The sequence below is a fragment of the Zonotrichia leucophrys genome, chromosome 1 (assembly GCF_028769735.1).
Source record: "Zonotrichia leucophrys gambelii isolate GWCS_2022_RI chromosome 1, RI_Zleu_2.0, whole genome shotgun sequence".
Taxonomy (NCBI): domain Eukaryota; kingdom Metazoa; phylum Chordata; class Aves; order Passeriformes; family Passerellidae; genus Zonotrichia; species Zonotrichia leucophrys.
In genome coordinates this window covers 16,216,935-16,244,491 of record NC_088169.1, presented here as the reverse complement: position 1 = coordinate 16,244,491, position 27,557 = coordinate 16,216,935, and the positions used below count along the sequence as shown (strand labels likewise).

Sequence of the window (27,557 nt, the reverse complement as noted above, 5' to 3'; positions counted from 1 at the left end):
AGCATAGTGCAGGTGGGGTGACTGGATGGGCAAATCTAACCCTTCTAGGAAACTCTGTAATATGACTTTGAGTGCCACACATTCTTTTTATGGATGCTTTCTAACTAGAATTTTATTCCTTTATGTTTTTATGTTATTAGATAAGTAAAACTTTGTCAAAATCACATATTTGAAAGAGGATTTCTTTCAACTCTACTTTAATTCTAAATTTTCAAGTGAAAATGAAAGAATATATTGCTTACCTCTTTTTCAAAGTCTGAAGGGAGTAGCTTGACAAAGTTATCTGGAAAGACACCTCGTCTGCCATTGAGTTCTCCTTCCCACCAACCCACATCAATGCAATCCTACAAAACAGTAAAATAAAATGAAAACCACAGTGAGCTGGTGCACTGAGCAGATTTTTGAGCTAAAGTACTCTCTTGCATAATGTCCTACCTGTTTGCTAGAACATGACAATTTGCTGGAGTGCCAGGTTAACAGGGTAATCTATCAGACAAAAACTTCAATAACCACCCTGCATTCTATTATCACATGGAGCAGCCAGGAAAGAACAATGAACATGCTGTAAGAGCTCAAGACCTTGTCTGTGTCTAAAACAAAATGCTTGTTCACTATTTGATCTATTAAACAAGTCAGCATTTTGATCATCCATTGACCCTATGTCTCTCTGACTTAATTCTGCAGAAAGACAATAACTTCATTAAACATCATACATCAGGAGATAAAAAAGCTCCCTTATTTCCCATACTTGCAAAAAAAAGCTTGACACACTGGAATTATTAAATTCCATTTCACTCCAATTAATAAGGCATAATGCACCTGATTAATATCTGGCACCAGCTTCTTTTTCTGCAGCATTTCTGAGCAGTGCAATGCAGAGTGTAAAACAATGTACAGCTAAATAGGTGAATAAGTAACATCAGTGAGTATAAATTATAAAAACTAGAAGTTATTTTCATAATAAATAATAACAGTAACAGAAGCCACAACATTTTAGAGAAGATTGAAATTGTTCCCTAAGTCCTTCCTCAGTGCTCCATTTTTTTTTTTTTTTTTTTTTTTTGTGTCTCTGTGTTTGCTACATAGAACACTTCCCGTTGAGATTTTCCACATTCTTTTTTCCTGAAAGCTCAAGCTGAAACAGCTCAGCTGTTTTCCAAAACACAATTACAGGAAAGTTACCCATTGTCTGCTCAGTCTTAAAACCACTTCAGCCAATTTTTGCAGTTGGCTCAACATCAGGCTGGCCAGCCTTTCCTGATTTCCATAAAATCTTTTATTTCAGTTGCTAAATGGATGACAGAACAATGCAGGTTAACCTAGTGAAGCGCGCTTAATACCAAGTCTTAAAAATATTGTTCACAATGACTGTGCTTGTTGGTATTTTTCTCTAAGTTACAGTAGACAAACACTGGATGATATTTGAGAGAAAACAGACTAACAATAAAGATCATTGCTTTTATGCTTTGGGGGTGGTTTTTATTACTTTTTTTGTTTTAGACTCTTTATTTAGCTTATTTAGTCCTCCTGGTCTCCTGAGTATGTGCTAACTAAACACACCAGCTAAAGAGCCTGCTTTCTTACATCATGTCTGTTTTGGTGCATTTGGCTCTTTCCCCCCACTATCTCAGTATTTTTTCTGATGTAATGCAGGCACAAAACAATCCTTCCATTCTTTTTTTTATAATCTTTTCTCATGGCTAATCTTTGCTTTTCTGTATTCTCCCTTCTCTTCAGCAGGGTGGCCTCCACCAGGGAGGACATTTCCTAGGCCTTCCCACAGTTACTTAGGAGGTATTTCCCAGCTCTGTAAGACCTTTTTAGGGACCAGGGCTGGTTCTTGACCAGCTGATTTTTCTAAAACATGTGCTGAGTGCCTACAGGGCTGTCAAGGACTCCAGGGAGGCCAGGCATGGGCAGGCTGTGTGCAGGACTCTGCTCTTGCTGCAGAGCCAGCACCCCTCACTCCTGCTCTGAAGGATCTCTCCCACTTGGCTCTGTCCACTTGCACAGCCCAATACTCAGGGCACTCAACTGCTCTATCACATGGTGTGCTTTATAATGCCCTCCATCCCTATGCTGCTAAGCTGAAACTGCCTAATTCAGATTTTGAAAAATATTAAGAATAATTCGAGCATCCAGAGACGCAAAGCTTGTGCTTCAACTGATTGCACAGCTTAGCAGTAGCTAATAATCCTGACTGAACAGCACAAGACATCACAAATATGCTTTTTAGGTTAGACGTTTTTATGCTCTTAGGGAACACAAATATTACTCCTACTTATTCACTTCATTAACACTTGAATTTTTTCCTTTTTTAAAGCTCATTTGTTTTCATGAAGCTGCTGTTTGTGTCACACATTCATAAATCCCAAACAGCTGCAGATTTGCTTTTTTCCCCCCTCTCCAGCTTGTCACTCAGGCTTATGCAGCCAATCACCACAGTGGAATTTCAAAGTAAGCAAATCTCTTCAGGCAGTTTCTCTTTAATTTTCTCATTTACTTCACTTGCAAGAGGAGGCTTATGGGTCACTGAGAAAGAAATAAAGAGATTTCAGAAGTTAAAAGCTGAAATCTGAAATGAAATCTGGTGAAGAATCTCCATGGTGGTACCCCTTTGCTACCCACATCTGCAGGTTTGCCATGCCCCAGAAACCTCAGGAAGCCACCCTAAGGTGCTGGCAGAAGGTAGGTCTCAATTGTGGGACAGAGCAGCACACAAGCACACCTGAGCTACACTGCACAAGCTGCCACAAGTATGATCAAAGGGCAGAGCTATGAAGCACAATCAAGAGAGCACGATGAAAACAATGTGTCTGCTTGTGAGCATTGAGCAAAAATCACTCAAATTCTTCCAGATTGCCATCAGCCATGCAATCTTAACCATATTGTCTTTTTTTTTAACACATCTTGTTAAAAAACCACATGTGTTCAAGTACAGCAAAATGGCTATAATATCAAAATGCAAATTTTATAGAAAAGCTGTCAAGCAATCCAGTATCAAGATTGACAAATCTTTATTAATAACCCAAAATTTATTAACAAACCAAATGGATCTCTGCTTTATCTCCACGTTATCCTGTCAGACTTATATAACAACTTAAACAAAAATCAGATGATGCAATATCCCCAAAGTCCTATGAAGAAAATGTAACCCAAGTACTAGAAATGCATTTTGGTTTCCCTTAAGAAAAAATCCCTCAAAAAATATTTATGAAACTGAAGGAGTAAAACATGGCAAAAAAGATACTCCAGCTCCTGAAATTCATCAAGCTAAGGGGTAGCTGTGTCAACATTTAACTACTGTAAAAATCAGCTCCTACCAAAGCTTAATTTAGAGAGTATATCCACATTGTCATTGCAGTGACAGTGCAATCAAAGACCTCAGAGAAATTACCTGCTGGTTCACATTGCCAAGCCTACTTTGATTGTTCGAGCAGAGGCAGACTCATAAAACAGAGCAATTAAAAATCTGAGGGACATTTTGGTATTTTCTCATTAAAATACAAATCTTGGTTTTGTCCTCATTTCTAGTGAAGTAAAATCATAAAACAGTTTAGGATGAAAATGACCTCTAACATTACTGAATCCATTTTTTTTGTCCCAGAACTGCCAAGTCCACCTCTAAACCATGCTCCTAAGGGCCACACCTGCATGTCTTCTAAATACCTCCAGGGATGGAGACTCCATCTCTCCCCTGGGCAGCCTGCTCCAGTGGCTGACATCTCCTTTGGTGACCAAATATTTCCTCACATCTGATTATGCTGATCCCCTGACACAGCTCAAGGCCTGTCCCCTGTCACTGGGGACAGCCTCACACTGCCTGTACCAGGGCACCTGGACAGGGGGGACAGTCACAGAGGGGATGCTCCCCCTGTGCTGGGCAGGACCTTGGTGCCGCTGCCCTGTCCCTTCTGTCCCTTCAGTCCCTCCAGTCCCTTCAGCCAGGCAGAGGGAGGACAGGGAATCCTCCATGTCCAGCATCCTCTCTGCCCATCAGGCCTGCCCAAGGGAAGGCAGGGTGTGATTCCAGCTGTCACATCCACTCAGCAACCATTCCAATTCCTCAGCAGTTCCCAAATAAAGCATAAAGAACTGAATACACCAGCATAACTAGCAACATTCATTTTGTGCTAAATATTTGGACAAAAGTTGGACAAAACATAGCAAAGGGAAAAACTAAAGTGTTGGGGAATTTTTGAGATGTTTAAACTTTATAAGAAGTAAATATTACACAAAATAGAAGGTACTAAAATGTCAGCCTGGGCTGGAACATTTACATAAGTCAGAGGAAAGGGTAAATCTGGGAGAAATGGAAAGTACTAGAAAATCAGAATATAGCTACTTTTTGTCAACATGCTGCCAAGAATTATGAGAGTATACACAAGTGAACCAAAAACATCAGTCCTTTTATTGATGTGAAGAATAAGAAGAACTATTCTTTAGGGAATTAGCAGTGAGACATGCAAGCTGTGAATCAAACTGGAAGAGAAAATCATCTGGAGAAAACAGACTTTTTTTCCAGAAGGGAATATCAAAAAAGAAAACAAAATACAAACCCAAACCAATGGTACAACAAGAAAGGTAAAAACTCAGTTCTACTCTGAAACTTTTGTCTGTGGTGACTGAAAGAGAAGGGACAGAGGAGAGGGGGAAGAGAGAGATACGTGAGTAGAGAGACCAGCCAAAAGCCATGGGGAGATATTTGGCAAAGAAAGTTTCCATTCAGAGCACCAGATTTATCACAGTGTTACTGAATGGAAGGGAAATACAGTGAGATACATAAGTAGGGTTGACAGCATAAAATCAAGGCTTAGTCACCTTTTAGCAACTGCAGTGATCCTGCAGCCACTCTCATAGTGACAAAGAAAAGTCATAAAATGGTAGAGTCATGCTTTCTCCTCTTCTCGGTGTAAGAATCATGACTTTGTTTGGTCTCTTATGCATACAGTATCCTACATTAAAAGGTTTCTTAGCAGCAGAACTACTGCTCTGTATTAGAGCAAACATTGTGCTGTTCCTTCCCATGGTGCTCTCAATTCAACAGGAAAAGAGCAGAAGATGGTGGAGATTGAAGGAAAAGCCCAGCATAAAGCACCTCATGCTCTGCAGTCTGACAAATGCTCCACTCCATGCTCAGAAGCAGCTGCACCCAGACAGAGCCCACTGACACCACACGGGCCCATGGCATCCCCCATGCAGGAGCAGCTGCCACCAGCCAAGAACACAGAATTCCCTTTGGTCAAACACCATTTCCCTGGTGGTAAAAGAGGTGACAATGCAGGTGGAAATGGCAGAGCTGTCAGTCCCTGTCACTATGATATTTTCTGAAAAATCCCTTCGCCAGGATTTTTCTCTTGAGAAGCCTCAGAAAAGAAACGTGAACAATAATTATCTGATTGCTTGGAATGTGGTCTGGAAGCTGCTTACCAACAAGTGCATCTTTGATTGGTTCCATATGAATTGTTTTTAATTAATGACCAATTCCAGTCCAGCTGTGTCAGACTCTCTGGTCAGTCATGGGTTTTTATTATTCATTCTTGTCCAGCCTTCTGATTTCTTTCTTTCCTTTCTCTTTCTTTAGTATAGTTTTAGTATATAATTTCTTTTAGTATAATAAATAAGCCATCTGAGAACTTGGAGTCAATTCCCATCTCTCACCTCATCCTTGGGACCCTCACAACACCACAACAAGTCCCCTTTAGTACCTCATACCACATTCAAGACCATGAAATTAAAAGGCTCAAGTTCATGCCTGGCAGGTATGTCTCATGCCAAGCTGTGCCCCAGGTACAAGCCTGGCTGCGACTGATCACCCCACTACCAAACCTGACTGAACTCTCCCTGCTGGAATTGCTGACAGCTTCACAGCCTTTCCCTCTGCTCCAAGGAGTTTCGTCCACCCCACAGACAGAGGGGGTTTTATTTCATATAAAGTTCTCTCTTTTAAAAAAACAGACTTGGTTATTAGAGATGGGTTTATTTCTAGCCCACACTACTATTTGTACTCTAGGCCTGAGCCAGATAAAAGGAACATGAAGGAAACCAACATTTTTTGCTGAAAATGCAAAGCAGCACTTCTCGCTGTGAACATATTTATAATAAAACTCTACTATTTGGATTTTTTTCATTATTTTACCAAGAATGAATAAAGCATGCAAGATTACTATAATTTAAATGTCAGACATGCTCCAGTGTATGTTTTCTTGCAAGTATTATACATTATTCTACCCTTTTCCTTTTTACTCTTTTATTTCTTGAAGCCACTTATAGGAGAATTACTGTGTGCTATGAGACTATTCTTAATCACTTAAATAAAGCCCTGTAGCTACCTGGCTCTGTGTATACATTATGATGTGTTCAGAAGCCCATTGGACTTACACCTCTCTCATCACTGCAGCCAGCTGCAAGTGCATCAAGACTGCTCTCTCCAGCACTAACATCTAATACTGGGAATCTACCAACAGCTGAGCAATTCCTGCAGCTTTACCAAAGCTCAAGGAGGCCTGAGAGGAAGCAGGCATCCACATCCACTGCTGCAGCTGTGCTTTCCACTTCACTTTAGGGGCAAAGGTGTTTCCTGCCTTTTCCTCCAATGCTGCCTTCAAGGCAGCACCCACTCCTCTCCTCTCCTGCTGCCTTTGGGAGGACTGACAGCCTCAGGGAGTGCCATGGCCCAAGTTCATCTCTCCACTCCCTAACCTGCCTTCCAAGCTGTCCCCAGTGAAGAGGAAGGCTTTTCTCAGTATAAGTAAATGAGAGTTATTTTCTATTCCCCAAGGTCACAAACTGAGTAATAAGCTATGTGATTATCTTCTCTCCTATCCATGGCTTGAACTGCAGCTGTGTAAACTCTTGAAGAAATACATGTGAAAAAGGCCAATCTTCTCATCTGCAAATAGGACTTCTGTTTTTCTGAGGGAGCTGATTTCTGCATCCTCTGAATATGATGGTAGTCTGCAATACTGCTAAAATGTGAAGCTATAGTTTAGATATCAACCCACAACTGCTTGATTTTTCAGCTCTTTGGTTAAAAGTTTTTGATACAGAACCATTCCACCACAGAGATTTCATCATCACAGCTAAGACAGAAAGCAACATTAAGAACAAGAAAAAGCAGGTCCCCAGAAAAGTATATGTGAAGCTTATACTGTAGCATCTGTACTGCCATACACCATAATGGTGCAGGGCTTAAGAAAATATTACTTTTTGGGAAATCTCCACTAGAAGGCATAGTTCCTTACAAAATAATAATAATAATAGTAATAGTAATAATCATCATCATCATCCCAGCAGTTGGCATTTCCATTCATTAAATCTCTGCTTTCCTTCTGCCCTTCTAAAGTTGGTTCTCATCAAGAAGAATGTTGAGCTGGAAAAACAGCATTATTCAGAAAGCCATGAATCTCTCTTATGCCTGCCCTGGGAGCTTTCATGTGTCAGCTCTGCTGTGCTGGCAGCCCCCCATTAAATTACTGCTAACCCCACTGTAAGCATCTCGCCAGAATTCTTTTGACAACAGCTAGCCAACATCATCATTGAAAGAAAAACAAACCACCTTTAATGCAAACAAAATGTGTCTACTGAGCTTTTCAAGACATCAACCATAATACACAAAGAGATACATGCAACATATAAAGGCTTCTGAATGTGAGGATTAAAGGCTCATAGAATGACAAATCTGGAGGACAAGCCCTCTGCCATTCAGGCCACACTCACAGGGCACCTCTGGGGCCGCCAGGCTTGACTGCAGCTCTGGGGCCAAGAGGTCCCAGCTCTCACAAACACCAGAGAAGGCCACTGGACAGGCTCTGTGATTGCCAAACCATCATTAAAATACATCAGATCTTGATTAATGTAACTTGGCTTTGGAGGGAAACAACAAAATCATGTTAAATCAGGGTGAAAAAACATTTTAATAATGTTCAAATATGTTTCTTTAGAAATTCTTGCTACATTCAGTGTTATGACGTTGACACCAAGACAGATCATACTCAAAATCCAAGTTTATCTTAACTGATTTTAGAATCCTCATCAGTTCTCATTAAACTTGGTAAACTATCTATGAATGAAGGAAAGCATCTCTCCAGAGGCTTACATTACACTCACATTGTGCTACCTGGTACTTCTCCAAATGATCGAGGTTTGTTACTTACTATAAGCTCAGCTACTGGGATTGAGAACTTATAGTGCAAAAAAGTGCAAAATTTGTGAAATTCTGTTAAGAAAAGTGCCATGATTTAGAGCATCTGGTTAGTAATCAGATACTCCTTGGCAGAAACATGATTTTAAGATCTGTCTATAAGACAGAATGAGTCTCTCAACAACTACCTAATATGAGATAATTTAGATAAAAGAGACAGCCCAATGGGCAATAAATTTGCCTTCTGAAACAATCCTGGAGAAAACCCATTTTCATTTTACATATTTCTTGCAAATATATGTAGATTATGAAATATTGAAAGAAAAGCATTAAAGGAAACCTCACAGTCTGGCCCTTATCCTCTGTTTGGCCCCTAACCCAGAGGCTTATCCTGCTCAAATCCTTAACCTCTTCCAAAAGCCCCAAATCCTAAATGGATCCTTCCCAGCTCCTGTCAGTTCTCATGCCCAAGCCATACAGAACCTCACACCTGTAATGCCAGTTGCATCTTTCAAAGTTTAAGGAGACAAACAGGAAAATTTTTTGTTTATCTGCAATCTCCAAGGCTCTACAAGAAATCCTCATGTCAAACTTCTGTGGAACGAAACAGGAGAGATAGTCAGAAATCAGACATTATTTCAGCTCTGGTTACACTGCTCTTTCCAGGCTGTAGTTTTTACTGGAAGGCACAACAAGGAGACACCTCTCCAGAAGAAAACGTTTGTTCAAAAATTGGCTCAAGTTATTGAATCCTGCAAAAGAGAACTGGCTGAAAATAATTAACAACCTGCAATACCCAGGACATTAGAGTAGAGGATCTAACAGAGCAGGGTTTTTTTTTCTGTTAAATATGTTTCAGGCTAGGTCTAATCTTTTGACTTTACATTCTGTGACTAAATGGTTTAATCAGTAATGAGGCTAAAAAGCTTTGATGAAATATTTGTACAAACAGGAAGAATTAAGTTGCTTATTGAACAAAACCATCTCTTCTGAGGATTCACTTCATTTGCAATGTTCAGTCAGCAGAATTATTGTGGAAAAATAAATATGTTCCACATCACAAAACTCTAACACTCCAATACTCAAATTAAAGCTAAATTAGCCAACACAAACATGAAAGGTGGTTCTAATAACAGACATAATTTATGCCTCTGATGAGCCAAGATAAAATATTTATGTAATTACATTTTCTGTATTTAGAAAGATTATAAAAACCTAGAACAAAACATTTGAAAGATTATTTAATGCTATTACTGCTTAGATTGAAGACATCTTAGGACCAGGGTCCTAATTACAATTACTAATTACTTGGCACTGTATGTGCATTTTTACTTCCCCTTGAAATAGCTTTCTCTGCCCTGAAAAGGTTGAGCTTCAGATAATACCATCAAACCAGCAGGTGAACCCAACATTCAGAATAAAAGAAGGGATGAAGCTAAGCAATGCATCTAAAGCCCACACTGTGAGCAATAATCACAGTTTTCCAGAAACCTCAGCATTTCACAATATCTCAGTAGAAAAAAAGATTCTTTCTTTTTTTATCTCAAAATATGTCACCTTTTTAGATTAGCTTGGCTGTGTTAAACATACTTACAAACAAAACGCCTTTCAAATTATGCAAATCTTGGAGCATTGCATGCATGAGGGATCCTGCCACTTCACCTACATAGCTTGGCATGAACTTGTGTTTGTCAAAATTCAAATTTGGGACTTCCCATGAGCAAAAGAATCACCTTCTTTTGAAGTCACTGTTGTAGCATCACAATTTGGGGTAACAAAACCAGGAAAAGACAACTTCAGTGTGTACTTAAAAAAAATAATATTATAAATATACTGCTTAGATCAGCATTGAAGTGCTGGCTGTTACACTCTCTCTGGACTAATCACAGGCTTAAAAGCTTATTTAAGTGCTGAGCTCAAACATTTGTGTTTCAGTAATATATCTAAAGATACCAATGAAAAGGAAGCTGCACCTGGTTCCCAAATAAACATTGTCAGGCTTTGTCTCTACAGAGACCTTAATGCCCCACTGCTAATCACAGCAGCCAAGAAATGCTGCAAGATGCGACTAAGTGTTCAAGGTTATTTATAAACATTAAAAATCCTTGGCCAAGAACAAGGTTCAAGCAGCAGACTCTACTCAGAGTAGTAGCAGAGCAGTCTGTTCCATAACTTACTGAGTATATAACATAATTTCAGAAAATGAACATTTATTTACTTGATCATCAGTGAGCCCACAAGTTTTATATAACTGCTTTAAATCACTCGTTTGAGGATGCATTCATGCTTCTGTTCAGTGACACAAGTTTTACCCCGGGCACTAGCTGCACACATTTGAGATGTGTCAAACAGGACCCACCCCAGCTGCCATCCCTCATGGCACCACGGCTTCAAACCCAGAAGAGATCCAAACCTTCTGATTCCTCTTAGTCAAACCCTACAGAGGAAAGTTTCAGGGCAGGGAACAGTGACCCTACTGCAGCACCAAGCTCTCAGCAAGCTGCTGGGACAGTCCCCCTCCTCCATCACCTGTCCCTGCTCACAGAGCCCCTCTGTGTGTGCTGTGGTTGCCAGATGCAAGGGGAGAGGGCAGGAGAGCCCTCCCTTTGAGCAGCCACCTCTCATCCATCACGGAAATCTGCACCCTCAGCATGCACAGTGTGCAAAACCATTCCTTGTATGGAGTCAGCAGTGGGATACAAGCAGGGCTCCCAATCAGAGGAGGAGGAGGCAGGATGTCTTGGGGGAAAAACTGGTGCCAAGGGAAGTAGTGAAGGGTAGAGGACAAGGAACACAGAAAGCAGATTAGGTATGGCCATTAGGCCTGGCCAGTGATGAATAATTCATGGATATCTCAGGAGCCTTTATGGTATTGTTCTTTCTGAAGGAAATACCTATTCATTTCCAGAGGCAAGAAGTGCCTTTATGACTTACATGCTTCTCTTTAAACACAAATATTCATAAAAGCTTTCTTAAAGCTATCATAAAAGCTTTCTTAAAGCTGGACATTATTAAATGTTTACTTACTTACTTTACTTACAGTATTCCTTTCAGTTTCTGTATGCAATATTGCTGCAGAAGTTTTGCACAAATGTGCAAAATATCTTGTATTAAAATCCCAAAAAGGGGCATCTGCATCACCAAATATTCAGTGTCAACAAAAGTCCATTGTGTTACTCTGACAGAAAGCCATCATTTTATTTTAATAAATCAGATCATACTTTAACTACATAACCTAATTTTTTGCATGGTTCCATTAGAAAACTATTTTCTAAAAATGAGCTAAAAGCTTGATTTTAGTTGTCAATCAAGGAAAAACAAAATTACCTGACTATCATGAAATGCGAGTAATTTTTTCCTTTCTTTCAAAGGAAGAAAGAGACAATCTTAAACTTTATTTTGAAAGCCTTAAGCTACAATAGTTCTGCTTGGAAGAATTCTATATTCTTGCCAATTAGGTGCATTTTTAATGATCTGAGATATTATCACTCTGGTTTGTTGTTACCCATAGAGGTGAAAATAGTGAAGATTTCATCTTAATAAGGAAGAATTAGTGATAGCTACCTATTAGCTCATAATTAAAGAAAATCTTATAGTTTTTAATTCCTTCACATATTTCTATAGCCAAGGTTTGTAAAATATGTGTGTGCTGTTTGTAATTAAAGACATACAGAAAAATTCAGCAATGAATAAAACCCCACAGAAACAATTTCTGGCAACCCTAGTGACTCCCCAGCCCAGCAAAATGTTCAGCTGAGTATCAGCAAGTGTCTTCTCTGTGACACTGCCTGTGCTCCTTCCCCTGCTCACGGCCCCAGCTCTCTGGCAGGATCCTTTAACACAGCACTCACCAATTTCATCCCTTCAGGAGCCTCCTGCATCCAGCAGAGCAGCTGTTTCCCTTCACTGCCCTGCCCAGATGAGTTTGCCTTGCCAATCTCTCAGCTAAAGAAAGTGCTCTGAACAATTTCCTCCTGCACCAGGATGAGCATTTAAAGGAGGTGTAAGAGAGAAAAGCAGGAGAATTGTTTTGGCAAAAGGGCCACGCTCCAGTAACTGCCTATGAATACAGGCAGGGTTAAATGAGCTGCCTTGTGGCTACCCCAAGGATTGGGCAGCATTAAAGGCTCTGCACAAGGGCAGATTCCATGCTCTTACAGGGACAAACACACACAGCACCACTGCAGCAGTGAGAAAAGGACATGATGAAAGAGACTACCAGGACTGAACTCATTGAATTGTTTCCTTTTGCTCTTCTACTCACCTGTGCTTACTTGCCTGTCTTATCACTCCACTGCACATGCTTCAGGGCAGGAAGCTGCTAAATGTACAGCATTCTGAACCACAAAACTTGCAAATCTCTCAATAAATTATTAACGGTAACACCAAAAGCAAATACAAGCTTTGTAAAAAGTGATTGCCATTGTGCTTATTTTTATAACTAGGTTTGTGGCTCTTTGCCCCCCAGCACAGAATTAAGCTCTACAAATTGGGTTGCCATTAAATATCTAGACCAGATAGTCATGTAAATTTTTCACTAGTAATTATCCTATTGTGTCTTTTATGATACCAATGCAGTAACTTTCCCAGTACTGTTTGAATAGCATGAGCAAAACCACCTTATAACTTCAGAATCAGCAGAATTGCTGCTGATATCAGTGCTGCCCACTGATAAAAAAGGGTTCAGATGAGGATATCTTTCCATTGCTGCCAGCTTTTCAAACTTGCAATGATTTTTGAAGCAGCTAATTTTATTTATCCAGACCATTTTCACTCCTGGGAACAAAGTGGTCTTTGCTGTCTAGAGCTCAGGTAGATTGATGCACTGCAATGAAATATTCTTTACATCCTTGCAGTAAAACTGCTTTTGAATGAGTGCACAGCTGCCAGTGTGTGCTTGATGTATTTGCTATGAAATTATGTATATGCTTTGAAATAGCCATTTCTATTGATCCCTCACACAGGTAATTTTCTGTGTGCCAGTGAAGTCTTCAGAATCCTATGCATTTTGTCATAATTTATCAAAGCTATTAATAAATTTGTAGAAAAGAGGCTTACAATAGCTAGATCTAAGAGGGCTGAAATAAAAAGTCCTGTAAAATTTTAATGATGACCATTGAAAATGTCACATGAATTTTCTGCTGCTTAGAAAAAACAATATTTATTACAAATACAAGCATGATAAAAGATTTGTTTGCCACTCTCCTTCAGCTGCAGCGTGCAGTGATTACCAGTGTTCTTACCCACACCCAAATGCTATCAGGAATATTTTGAAGACACAAAACAACCCCAAAAAATCAAAAACCTAAGGAACACGAATGTTTGACAATACAAAAATAATCTACAGTGTCAATCTCATGGCCTCTTACCATTCATAATTTTAACCTTATGAACATATCTAATCATCAAAATGCACAACCATCACCTTAACTGTATAAGTAATAATTACTGTATTTTGCTTTTTATTCTTTCTTTCAAACGTACGTCTTTCTTAGACTCCCTTTTTGCACAGCAAAGGTACCAGATCTTTTAGTTTATTGCCTTGAAGATGAAGTTTTTACTTTCTGTTACAATTCTGACCAATGTTTTCAGGGTTTTTACATTATTCTGCAAGAAAAAAATTAAAGGACTACTATTTGCCCACTTTGATTTCCACTTATTAATAAACAAAACCTTTTCCAGAATTTTTGGAATAGATGTATGTGAATTTTAGGCTTTTCTTCAGTCTTTTAGGTACATTTTAACTATGATATATTTGGACTCAATCTCCTAGTGTATATTTTCCAAATAATTGGCAATTATTTTTGGTTATCAGTTTTGCATAATGCCATCCTTTACCCTGTATCTCCCCAAATACACACCACTCTGACCTGTAAGTGATCAGCCTCTACTGACTTTCTTCAGCACTTAAATAAACCTTTCCAGCACATTCTCCATGTGATTAGGGAGTCACTAGTGATTTAGCAAATCTCTTCAAAGTTTTCTTTAGCTATTTCAAAGAAACCTCAGATATTAAAATTCTCCTATCACAGAGACCTATTGGGAAGCTCTGACCAGCTTGTGATTCAAGATCTCAACATCCATCAAAACAGTGAGAACTTGAAACAGAATCTGCTCTTTATATTAAAGAGATATTTCATGATCTTGATTTTACGATCTGACAAAGGGACTTTTACAACTCAGTTGAATAAAAGAAAGAGAAATCTGTTATATTCTTATCCTTTTTGTCTGTGGATACTGTTCAAATGGTGATATTGAATTCTGCATTTACTGATTCTATTCCTTTCCACAAAATTAGGTCTTAGCATTTTAAGATGAACCTTAGACAAACAGCTTCCCCCATTGTCATAGTGTGCACCTGTACCCAGGCTCCTGTAGGAACTTCCAATTTAGCTCATTTGATCCATTCCCTTTTGTCTTAGCACCTATCATGTGTTGTCTTCGTGGTTTTAAGATTATTGTAATGCATTTTACATTCTTTTCATGAGATTTCTCTCCCATTCTTCTGTCACTCATTATTTCAGCCACTCCCACACATTCTCACCAATGCTGTTGCTTTCGAATAAAAGCAATTTCAGCATGAGTTAATATTATGAATCTTCAATGCTCCTATGGATCTAATTGTGGAAAACCAGACTTGCCTAGTGACAGACATTTTATGCTGGGAGTCTATATCACTTTTTAGTTTTAGTGATTTCAACAAAATACATTATTTTACAATAATGCATCTGTGGTTGTAGGAAGTACTGTGACACCCATCTGTTTCCTTAGAAGTAGCAGTCTTCTCTCTTTAAGTCTACATATATGGGAAGAATAAATGTTGCCTAATGCTTTCCAGCATAGAAAGCAAAACCTGCAAAACAATTCATTACAAATAAATTAAAAGAAACTCTGTGATCTGATAGCAAAGCAAATCAATGATAATAATTTCTGAAGCATTCCATATGTTTCTCTTTGATGCCTCTTAGTCAGCATGGCTCGCTAACTGGTCATGTAAGTGTGGTGATTTGAGCTCCAGGTCACTCTCTAGCAGAAGCCATTGGTGGGCAGAAAGGTGGGGCTGACTTTGTTATTGCTGACTAAAAGAAAGATGACAACAGACATCTGCTTCAGAAGATCTGGACTAAAATAAAGTTCCTGTATTATGTGGTAAAGCATAAAGGAGACCTCACTGTTTTCAGAACTGTACAGCAAAGACCCTGACTCCACATAGTCAGAATTTTATTTTTTTAACTGCGTTAAAAACAGATGAAGAAACCCCACAAGTCTGCAAAGCACAAAAGGATCTGCAAAGTGACTGCTTGTTAAGCACCATTTCTGCAGTGGCTCAGATCAGTTCTGACAGTGCATAAAAAGGCATCCCTAGAGAAACTCCAGGATTTTGTGCATTGAGATCCCCCTCTCTAGAGACATGGGTTTATGTAAGTGTTCACAGACGTGACATGACACAGAAAAAAAGAAGAAAAGTAAATAAAATGTCTGCAATGGCTTGATATCACTGGAGAACAGAAGGACAGGGCTAGAGAATAGTGTATTTACTATTCCAAATCATTCTCTCTGCCTGGCTAGGAAAATTGATCAATGTGGTCAAATCATCAGCTAAGTTATTATAAAAGACAAATATCCTTCCACTGTGGCAGAGGGAAGAAGAAAATGCAAAAAAGCAAACTAATGAAATCTCACATAAAAACCTCAGTAATGTAATTGTCTTTTTATCAGTGCTTGCTGATGAACACAGCTCCACCCAGAGACCAGTGATCTTGGGGAATGAAATCATTCTGGTCAATAAAGCATAAAGTGGACAGGAGAAACCTCTTAAAAGCCATTTTCATGATCAGAAACACTGTTAAATACTCACATGAGAACATTCTAAACAGGCAAAGCTACACAGCTCAGCAAGCTAAACAAAGGTCAATGAGGGCAAGCCATTAAAATCTATTTAATGTATGCAATTTATTTTTACGTTTGCAGTTTCTCTTCCTACCACATGTGTGATTACTTTTCTTTGGTTACATGCATATTGTTCAGGACAAAGATGTCCTCTAGGATTGAAAATAGCTTCATATGTGGCAAACACAGCCCCAGATGGACTTCCCAAGATTTTGGGTTTTTTTTCACCCAGTGCCAAATTGTTCAGTCAAGTAACAATTTCTTATGACACATCAATTATAGAATTCATTATTTTACTTTCATACAAGCACAAACAAAATGTATTGTGTACATTGCTATGATTCGTCTTCCTCATGGAAAATCCACAGCTTTTTTAGTTTATATATTTTTTCCCCCACAAATATTTATGTCCAGTAATCCAAAACTTTTAAACAAACTGTAAAGTCTTTAAACAGGAGCAGGAAATTAAGTGCACCTAAATTGTAATCTGTTCTTTGTAACATGGTGCACAGCTCTTCTAAAGGAAAACCAGCTGTTTACTCATCATCTCACTCCATGGCTTTTGAAGATTTAGTATAAATCCTGGCACTGTTTTTTAATTTCTAATCTTGAATAATTACACATAGTTTTAGAAGAAACCCAGATGTAAAACTATTTATTTTCTGCTCTGTCATCTTTCTCTGCTTTACCAGAATATTAAGGGTGGCTAAATTTTAAATGTTTAGTTCAGTAAGTTAATTTAGCCACATTACTTCAATCTAACACAAAAATCTAATTCACAATGCCTACAAGAAAAATAACTCATGCACCAAAGGGAGATGTTCAAAGCTGTTGCTTTCCTGAATCTTCCAGTTTATTCTCTAAGCCATTATGTTTGTTATAGGGATCAATTTACAATTTATGTTGATCTGCCAGCAGATTCAAATTAAAATTAATTGTATAAATTTGAGTACACATTGGCTGTTCTTGCTTAACATTCGTTATCAGGGTAAGGCTCTAAAGCACAAGAGGAGGGGAGATGTAGGGCTCTGAAGTCTGCGTAATGTTTCACTGTCAAACAAGCATTGGTTTAGCAACAACACTATAAGCACAAACACTAATTTTATGGCAATTAAATTATGCAAATTTTAAAAACTGTATCACTGCTTATAGGAGAATAGTATTGCTTTTACCTTACTGATAAGTGTGACAACATCACCTTCCCGGATTGTGAGTTCATCGTCGTTCTGCGCTTCGTACGGAAATATCACTTTGCAATACTCCTTGTCTGAAAGGAAGAACATTCACTGTGATAAATTATCACTTTATAACAACTGCTTATTCAAGAGTGAATAATATTCATAAAATATTCCATTAGTGTCTCTTTGTGCTGCCTTATTTCCTTGCCATCTTTCTCTTTGTATTTTAGACCTTCACAAACAACATGAAATATTTAAAAAACTGCAGGCTGATAAGCATTCCCATACACGTCATCCAGGGAGTCAGCTCTGTAGCCCCTAGAACCATTATCTCAAATGAAATTGCTCCAGACAGCAACCTGCCACCAACCCTTTCCCTTAGAGTAAACCTGTATCTGCCACTTCCTTCCATAGTTCCACTGGTACAGCCTCCCACCAGACTGCATAAACTGGAAACATAAAGAATGCAGTAGGGTGACACAGCTTACCTATTCCCTTGTGTGCAAGAAAGCAGATGGTACAACAATAAATAAGACATAAATGAATGTAACTCCATTAATAACTAAACCACCTGTACACTCAGTGTAAGAGTTTTGAGTATTACTCCAAAGTTTCCTTGATTCTTTTTCCTTTACTGTCTATAAATAAGGGCATCATCTCAACTTTCATCTGGAAAATACAGAAGCCAGCACTCCTACTCAGAAATCATAAAAAGCAGTTGTCATGAAAAGCAGTTACTTCCATGTTGCTGTGCAACAGATGAGTATGTCAATGTGCCTTACAAATAAAAAGGGAATATGTTTTACAGCTGTTAAACTATGCATAAAAATATGTGATACTCTAAGACAGCAGGTCTAAAAGGACTAAGTAAACTACTCTACTGTTTGTAGAAGGGCATGTGATTTTGTAGAAATGTTCAGCTCCCTTTAAAAGTCTCATTTTTGATGACTTCTCTGTCTAGTCAACTTCCATATTCAATGCAGAGAAGTACTGCCAGGCCACAGAAATCCAAATTAATTTGAAATAACAGGACTTATTATTTTATCATTACTATAAAGAGAACCTGCATTATCACACTTGAGGGTATCTGAGGCTCTACCAGAGGGTCAGTTCAGCTGCCCAGACACTAAGTGCTGTTTCAGACACTTGTGAGTGTGTAAGACACATGCATAGTATGGCAGAACCTATGGAATTCCCAGGTTCCTCTGGTCTGACAGCTGGAGGTAATTCAAAACAAAATACCATGGGGGTATCTCAAAGAGCTCCAGATGCAGGCTACTGATTTCAGCCCCCAAGCTTCCGTCCTGTGTCTAAATTTAGATTCAGGCATCCAATGTTAGAAACCAACCTGGTCAGTGCACTAAAGTCAATGGAGACCAAGTCACTAAAATGAGCAAAGCCTTGAGAGCCACTCCTGACTCCAGGAGCAGACACCTACATTTGATTACCTGAACCATTTGCTCCCTGGACAGCAGTGACAGATGTGTAATGGGACCACCACCCAAAAAATCCAGATACCAAACTCATGATTATAACCCAAACTTAGGGCTCTGACACATAAGCTCCCTCCAAACTTCTAAAGTTTAGTGAGAGGAACACCAGCTGTAAAGAAGCAGCCCAGAAATGTGCATCTGAAAATTTGCTCTCTGCCAGCACCATCAGCCTGAGAAATTAAATAGCACTAGTAGGGAATAGGAAAGCTCTTCATTTCACACACACTCATTCAGAAACAGCATGAATTTTGTGTGTCATTGGTTCAAGCAAGCAAGAACTTCTTACGCTCTTCAGATTTCTTATTCTGAACACAAATATTTAAAATGTTTGATTTACCCATGACCATTACAGTTGGTTTTCTGGCCATGCCCTGTATTAGGTCTGGCTGACATGGAGTTTATTTTCTTCACAGCAGCCCACATGGTGCTGTATTTTTGATTTGTGACTAAAACTGCACTGGTTACACACTGGTGTTTTCACTGTTGCCCAGCATACCTAGACATCTTTCTCTTTTCCCCTTTTTCCATCCTCCAAGCAGGCCAGGGTGAGCAAGAAGCTGGAGAGGACACAGCAGCTGACCCAAGATGAGTAAAGGGATATTCTGTGCCATATGGCCCCCTGCTCAGCAATAAAAATGAATAATGCAATAAATGGCTTTGGGGGTGTTTCCATTCCTGGGAGACTGGCTGGACATTGATCCACTGTAGGTGGTGAATGAATTGAGCTGCTACTGAATGGTGGTTCCCTTTGTGTTGCCTCTTTTTATTTCTCTTTCATTTAATTATCAAACTGTCTTTATTCATTGATTTTCTCGCTTTTGCTTGCTCTGCTCTCTCCCTTATGGGGAGCAAGTGGCTGGGTGGAGCACAGCTGCTAGGTGGTTCAGCTCACCAAACCTCCTCTGGTGTCACTGGAGAAACAAAATTCAGGTGAAGAAAATGAACAAAAGTTTTGAGGGAAAACAAGTGAGCAAGGGGGGGAAAATCCTTTTCCCTGTTCTGAAAGCAGAGAACACTATGAAATAAACATTTGGTGACTTTTCCAAACCACTGGGCATGTGAGAACCACCAGGTCACAACTCAGATTCAGAGGATGAAATGGATGTCCAACTGCTGCTTTACTGCATTCTGAGGAAGGGTTGGGATGTCTCCTTGTGGACTTGGCTAGGTTGTTCCACTTGCTCACTGCCTTGCCTTAGAGACAGTATAACAACATTTTATGTAAAAGCTGGTAGAAAGCTCACACACGCTAACTTAGGTGGATGCAAAGCAGCATGCAGATAAATATGAGATTCAACACATTTTACACTTCAGTGGCATGCTACCTTAAATTATCATCGTGGGTTTTTTTCCTATTCTGAGTATATCCACACTCTGAAAAGCAGCTGTGCTAAATAATAGATTCAATGAATTAGCCCAGAGTTGATGTAGATGCAATACTGCATTAAAGAAGCTGAGTGCTGCACACTCAGGCAAGTCTCCAGTTACTGGGAACAGGCTTAGCATTTCTTTTTTGGGATGCAGAACTGGCTGGATTCTCAGAGGTAAACAACACCTGAGCCCCAGAAGGATGATTCCAGAACATCCCTTCTCAGACACATACATTGATCCTCCATTCAATAACAGCATCAGCTGAAGATTAAGTGGGAAGCCAAGCACAAAGTACAGCTAAAAAACTGCAAACAGGCACCACAGCATCACTCTGACAGGATGTCTGCAGTGCAGCTTCTGCTCAAGGCATGGATATATCACACAGGTTTCAGGTTAAAAAATGCTTTGGATAGCAAAGGATTTGGGTATCCTGAGTCCTGTAACAGAGAAGCCTCCCTCAGGCTTGCTAATTGAAGACTGGGTATTTGAATTGTCTTTCAGGATGAAGACCCTGATAGACAAGAGTGGAGAGAGGGCTGTGGTTTCAGCATCTGAAATATCAGTAGATGATCAGGAAGCAAGCTCTCTCCAGCAGACAGATACACTTCTTGTCCTTCTAGTTTTGGTGTCAAGAACTCTGTTGTCCCCAACTCTGTCCATTCTCCCCACCAAATTATAAACCTAAATAACAGCAAACCAAGGAATTAAACTATAGAAAATGTCAAAAATCAACCAATTGATGATGTTGTTCATAAAGAGCCAGGAGAAACTTCTGAGAGGCACAAGAGGGAGCTGGGGGAGAATCATGGCTCCCCTGTGCTCTGAATGCTGGCACAGGAACACAGAGTGAAGGAACGGCCATGGAAAAAGAATATGGTTTATGTACAGTGGAAGTCTGGACTTCCTGAGTACAATTCAGACAGACCTACACTAAATCACTGAGCCCAGTGGATCATCCTGAAACAGAGGTCTCCACATCACAGATGGGTTGGGAGCAATGTAAACAACTGAGCAAAGTCAGCTTTCAATCTTCTCCTAAGGGATACGTAAGCCAACATTATCTAAGCAAGAAAAACAAAGCCAACAGAACTCAAAATAATATGAATCTTTAAAATCAGATTAATAAAAGCGAGAGAAAAATCTAATAGGCTATGTCACATCAGGACTAAAATTGTCCTTACTCGTAGGACACAATACCACAGCAGAATGTAGAAGCACTAAATGTCAACAGTCATGTTTAAATATGAAGGAAATTAAAATAAAAGAAAAAACTAATTTCAGACACAGCATTGTATAGACCACGCTGGAATTTGCTGAATTTGGGATTTTCTGAATGAGAAAAAAAACCCCAGAAAAATACTAAAAGTCAAAACAATATGTCCTATTACATGCCTGGCAAATAAACTTAAGCCAAATTAAAACTTCAAACTAAGATACTAAGTATCCCTCTGCTATAGATGATAAATCTCATTTTTACATTTGACATCCAAAGCTGGGTTTATACATCACAGACAGTTCTTCCAGAAGCCTTTTTTTCTCCTCCTGACTTGGCAAAAATATATCTGTTAATAAATCCCCAACAGCAGATATCTTGGAAATATTAAGGAAGGAGAAAAGATGATACTCATGAGCTTTTCAGTCCTGTTTGATCAATTCAGCAGTACTTTACTCTGTCAGACCTCAGTCTCTCATTGCAAACTCACAGCTCCTCCCAACCATGGGCACTGCTCAAGGAACTGAGTGAATGGATAAAGCTAAAGGGTATGAGATATTTTATGGGGGTTGTTATCATGTGTCTTTGTGCAACACTGTCTGTCCCCAGGTTGAAAATGGGGCCTTTTTGACAAAGTCTCAACCTTTTGAAAAATCATTGTCTCAAGAGGGAGAGCAATAGCAAGGGGCTGCTTCACTACCCAGGCCATTGCAGGGACAGCGTTTCCCTGACAGAATCCAGTGGCTCAATGTGTATTTACAACTGCAGGGTTAAGAGCTGATGTCAAGCTGCAGACCTGCTCTAGGACTTGGGGTGCTGCAGTAGTATAGCAGGTAAATTGGTTTGTTTGTATTTTGAGAGACTGGTCAAATATTATACTGTTCCAACCAGACCTGAGCAAACTCCATTTACTGTATCAGCGAACCCTGCTGCACTTCTGAAGCATGACTCTTCTGTTTGTTCTCCTGCCACACTCTTAGGGTGAGCTGAGACCTTCAAGAAGGCAGTCCACAGACAAACATTCATTCCAGCTTAAATTTCAAAGGGGACAGTGATTCTGGGATTTGCTTTTCCTCTTAGGGCAGGATGACACAATCTCTTTCTTTTACTTCTATTGTTGCTTCTTTGTATGGTTAATCTTTGTGGCTTAAATATTTCCCCATCAGCAAAGTCTAACTCATACAGCAATAAATATGGACACAAACAGTAATACTAAGCAAGAAAACAAGCAGCATTAAGGCAGTATTCCTTGGGCTTAAACTTCCTCTCTTTGACTGTCACTCATAAAGTATTTCTGAAAATGCAGTAAAACATACAAAATCTAGTAAAAAATTACATAATTATTACCAAAACCACAAATCAGACAAAAAAAAAATCCTAACACTATATTCAGCAGAATTTGGTTTTACTATTAATTACTACACTCAAGACTCATAGATTTCACTAATAAATATTTTCACAGAACTTAGTAAGATGTAAACGATCAAAACACCACCTTATTAAAAAAATTAGAAACAGAAGTAACTATGGTCCTATTAATACATTCTATTAATGTCCTATTAATTCACCATGCAAAAAGATTGTTTGCTATGATCTTGGTATTCCTCTACAATAGCTTAACACAAATTTTAAATAGTGAGTGGAGTGATCAAATTAAGTGCTGTGGTGAAGACACTCTGTGACTTAGTGCTTTTGCTATTTTGTAGTCTGCTTATTTACACTCCATTAATGCAGTCTCAATAATCTGCAATAACTCTCAGATGTGGTGGATGTTTTTGTTTTGCCTAATTTTAGAATCCAACAGAGCTACTTCATAACTTAGATATATTTTCTACAACACATGCTATTCACCACAAGCCACTCACACTAAAAGTAAGCTATTTCATAGAAAACAATATATCCCACTTCAGAAATAGGATTGTAGACACTCATGCATTAATGTGCCATCCTATCTACTTGGCAGAGATGGAACTTCAAGAGCAGAATACTCCTCTAAATCTAGGAATCCACAAATCTAGAACAAATAGCTCTGCCCTTTTCTCTTTGAAGATGCATTCCCTCATTTGTAAAAGATTACTGATGTTTCCAAGGGATCACTCAAACCCTGTAAAGATTTGTACCTTCACTGTGCTCTTCCTTTGAGCAAAAAGTTTTCTTTAGCCCTCAAGAGTCAGCACAAAATCGTGAGTTTGTTTTCGGGGAGATTTACAAAGTGTATTGTTGGAAGGTGCACCTTAGAGACCACACACCTCTCCCTTTTGCTTCAGCCAACTCACCCCATTGCAGAGCTTAGCTCACCTTGCACGTTCCAGGAGCAGTTGGCACATTAAGTGCCTCACTGCTGATCACTGCCCCACCACATCAGAGAAGTTACAGAAAAAAGGAGACTGGAATCCAAGTGTGAGAAAATCAGCAACCATCACTCCTTGATGAAGCCCCATGGGCAGAGGGAAGATGCTGCTGGTGCCTGCTTCCTCTCTCTTTTCTCAATGCAACTGCATTTTTTAATCCAGTTGGCACTAAGGTGTAACATCATCAGTCATGGAAATAAATGAGGAAAATTAAAAACTGGATTCTTCCTCTCCCAACATAAGCTCTGTCCTGCCTGCAGCGTTCATCTCCAAGAGTAATCCCAAAGGAATCTAAACCATGTATCCAAAAGCTCCCCCTCTGCGCTGAACTAAGTCTATGGATCTTCTGTTTCCTGCTGCTTCCTTGGAGAATGGCACAGGGTCTGTGCTGTTCAGCAGGTAAAGACTCCAGCCAGGACTGGGACACGACCATCCCAGGCAGAAGTGAAAATACTTGAGGTCCAAGGTGGAATGACACTTTTGTGCTGAACACAGCAATGGGAACAATCACCAGTTTTCTGAGACTGCAAACTTCCTTGGGCTGAATGCCTTTTCAAGCTTGTTTATGGTTAAAAGTAAAAATTGAATTTTTGAGAAATGACAAATACTATACAGATTATAGTCCTGTGCCAAGGTCTGCTCATACTCCTCATTTCTGACTATCAGACATTAATTTTATTACGGAGAAATTATTCCTCTGCCTATATTAAACACCAAAACAGACTGGAGCATGTTTCATTTGCACTGAAAGGTTTTTCAATTTAAGCGAAGGACAACTTCAGCTGAATGAAATGTGTCTTCAATGATGTCATTTGGGGCTAAGAAAATTATATATAATTACATTACATCAGACCTTCCTATAGATGTGCTTCTCTTTCCCAAGCATGAATAGAGATGCCAAGAGTGCTACTGAGGCCTCAGAGATTCCAGAAAAGATAAAATAATAAATAATGCAGTTTAGTTAAAATGCAACAAGATACTGTGCAAATAAGTAGTCCACTCTTCTCACCAACTCTGACAAAGTGGATGTTGAATGAAGACAGTGACAGAAGGAGGATTTTTCTGCCAAAAAGGTGTGTCCTTGGGAAAAATCAAAGAAGGGACCATCCAGAGCCCAAAAGTGTTGATGGTGTCTCTGAAAAGTGAAAAGTGTCTCCCATACATTCAGCCAGAGCTAAGTGGATCACAGTAGAAGATACAGTTTTCTAACCATTGGTCAGAAGGTTTCCACACTCAATTTATAAATGTGAAAATTTGAACCTCCCATACCCTGGGATGGGATTTAGTGAGCAGCTTCAGCTGTCAGAAGTATCAGGTGATGTGGAAGAAGCAGCCTGGCTTCCACACAAGGGTCAATGCTGCAGGTGGGAAAGCCCCTGGACCTGCCCTCAGGTCAGCTTGAGCTGCTCAGCCTGCAGGCTGGCAAAGGCAATTCCAAAACACCTTCAGGAGCCCTCTTCTGCATTATCAGTTCACACAATTTTCAGTATTTCAAGTTTTCACTTCCTTAGGGCAATTGAAACCATGCAGTATTTCCCATTAGAGCCTGCTGGCATGGGGGCACAAGATGAGAGGTTGTAGCAAGCCAGTGATTGTGGTGGGGCTAATGGACAATAACTCACTAAAAGCTCTTTTAAGCTGCTTTTGCAACTCTGAGTTGAAAACCTGAGCAAACCAGTTTGCAACCACACACTTCCCTCAAACAGACTCTGCCCTGCTGATCCAGATGCTTTCCTACATATGTCTGTATGGGTTTCAGTTCTGAGACAAAATGTTATCTGCTATCTAAAAGGATAAACACATCAAGGAAGAAGGACTTGGCAATATTTAAAGAAAGTCAGCTCTGTTATATTCAGCTTCTTTTTTAAGGTGTGTCTCTTCCCTCTTACTCTTTTCCACCACAATCTGTAACATTTATTTGCAACTCTACATAAATAAAATCAAAAGATGGGGAATATACATTTATGTTATTTGGTAAGCTGATTACATATGCCTTCCTAGAACAGCATAAAGACATCCCTGAAAGATTTAATCCTTACTTCATCAGTGCTAAGCACTGAAATGATGCAAAAAAGGACTGAAGGTCAGAGAATCAGAGAACAGTTTGGATTGGAAAGAAACTTCAGGATCACCTAGTCCCAATGCCCTGCCATGGGCAAGGACACCTTTCACTATACCAGGTCTCTCAGAGCCCCATCCAGCCCGGCCCTGAGCACTGCCAGGGATGGGGCAGCCATCCTTCTCGGGGCAGCCTGCTCTGTGCCTTACTATGCACACAGCAACAAATTTCTGACATCTGATCTAAACCTGCCCTCTCTCAGTTTAAAGCCATTTCTCCTTCTCCTGTCACTACATTCCCCTATAAAAATTCACTCTCCACCTCTCTTGTAGGTCCCCTTGAGGTACTGGAAGGCTGCTGGAAGGTCGCCCTGAAGCCTTCTCTTTGATTTCCCATACAAACTATACCATGCATATAGTGTTATTTCTGCTACATAAAGAAATAAAAATAAAATAATTGCAATATTTTTTTTTTTAAAAGGAAAAAGTCAAGGGCGTTTGCAATGAGAGAAATTTTTCTATGACCTACCCACAAGTTACAACCTGAATTTGGATCTTATACAGCTCTGATTAATTCCAAAGTATCCTCAAGGCTGAAAGTTTATCACATAATTTAATTTGATTTTTGGTAACAGAAAACTTGAGGTAGGGTCACAAGAGCAAAAGCAATTTAGAGGATTCTGTGAAACAAAGCATTTTGTCTAGGTACCACCTACTCAAAGTTTATCCTAAATATATCTATCTGTATCCTGACTTTTTTACATATAAGACACTCTTTTAACCAAAACCAAAGAAAAGCATTCAGCTTGATTTTAATAGCACAAAGTGCAAAAAAGAAAAACCTATGAAACCTACTTTTTGTTCTGCTGTCCACTTCTATTTTTGTTGGCTCCTGAGTTGCTGTGGCTGGAGGTAATTTCTTCCCAACACTCTGAAAAAAAATAATTATTCTTCTTTAAAATTTGCAGGTTCAGTTAAAAGTTGGACAACATAAAAATAGTAATGGAAATACAAAATATAGGAGTAGAAAAGGGACAGTAAGGAAAAAGAGGCAAATTATAAACTGTACTTATGCTTGTTACTGGGGATTAACTTTTTTCAAAATTATAAAGAATTAGTAAAAATGTGATCCTTTAATTTCCCTCTGCTAATGTTTCTAACATTTTTAAATGATAACCCCTTAACACTTCCCTGAGTTTCAGGGAAGACTCACAGAAGTTTCACTGGTAGATTGAATATTAAGCAATCGATGAAATGACTTAGGGAAAGATGTTATTCAGTACCAAAAGTAAAGCTGAAAGAAGCAGCAGAGAGGAACTCACTTGACTTCCGTTCATACAAGGAATATTTATTTCAGTCATTCTAGTTTGAGTGTGATTTCTATATCGACGACATCTCTTTCTTATTTTATTATTTTTTAATATCTTTTTAGCAAAAGTAACAAATTTACAATTACCTACTATAATAAGAAATAATCTACTGCAGATAGGTAAGTTGAGGTAACATTGAATAAATACCATCTGCCCTCACCAAAATAAAATAGAAGAAAATCAGTGATATTCATCTTTATGTATCTTCTCCTATTATATGCATACTATCCCCTCTCTCTCTTAGCTTGTCTCCCTGTGAAGAAAGTGTTCTATCTTTAAAATCCTAGCAATGTGTAGATGGGAAAATAAGCATAATTGTTTCAGAAAAGCCCTAGCTGCCATTCCCTGCAAGGTCTGCACAAGCACCACGAAGCTCCTCCAGGCTTTCATGACCTCCTGAGCGACAGCTTAGAGAGCAGAGTGCTGAGATCCAGCCCTGCCAGCGCTGAGTAGCACAAGGTCCATAAGAAAACACTGGTCAATGTAAGAA

General features: G+C 39.2%; 1 protein-coding gene across 5 annotated transcripts in view; it reads right to left on the bottom strand.

Annotated features, from left to right (window-relative positions):
- SH3KBP1 (SH3 domain containing kinase binding protein 1) overlaps window positions 1–27,557 on the bottom strand; it is a 212,147-nt gene that overhangs the window by 35,336 nt on the left and 149,254 nt on the right. For all 5 annotated transcript variants that reach the window (XM_064707594.1, XM_064707574.1, XM_064707585.1 and 2 more), the window contains 3 exons: window positions 26,553–26,628; window positions 17,206–17,300; window positions 243–344 (listed from right to left, as the gene is read on the bottom strand). In XM_064707594.1, coding sequence (XP_064563664.1) covers window positions 243–344; window positions 17,206–17,300; window positions 26,553–26,628 — 273 coding nt within the window. The remainder of the gene's footprint in view (window positions 1–242; window positions 345–17,205; window positions 17,301–26,552; window positions 26,629–27,557) is intronic.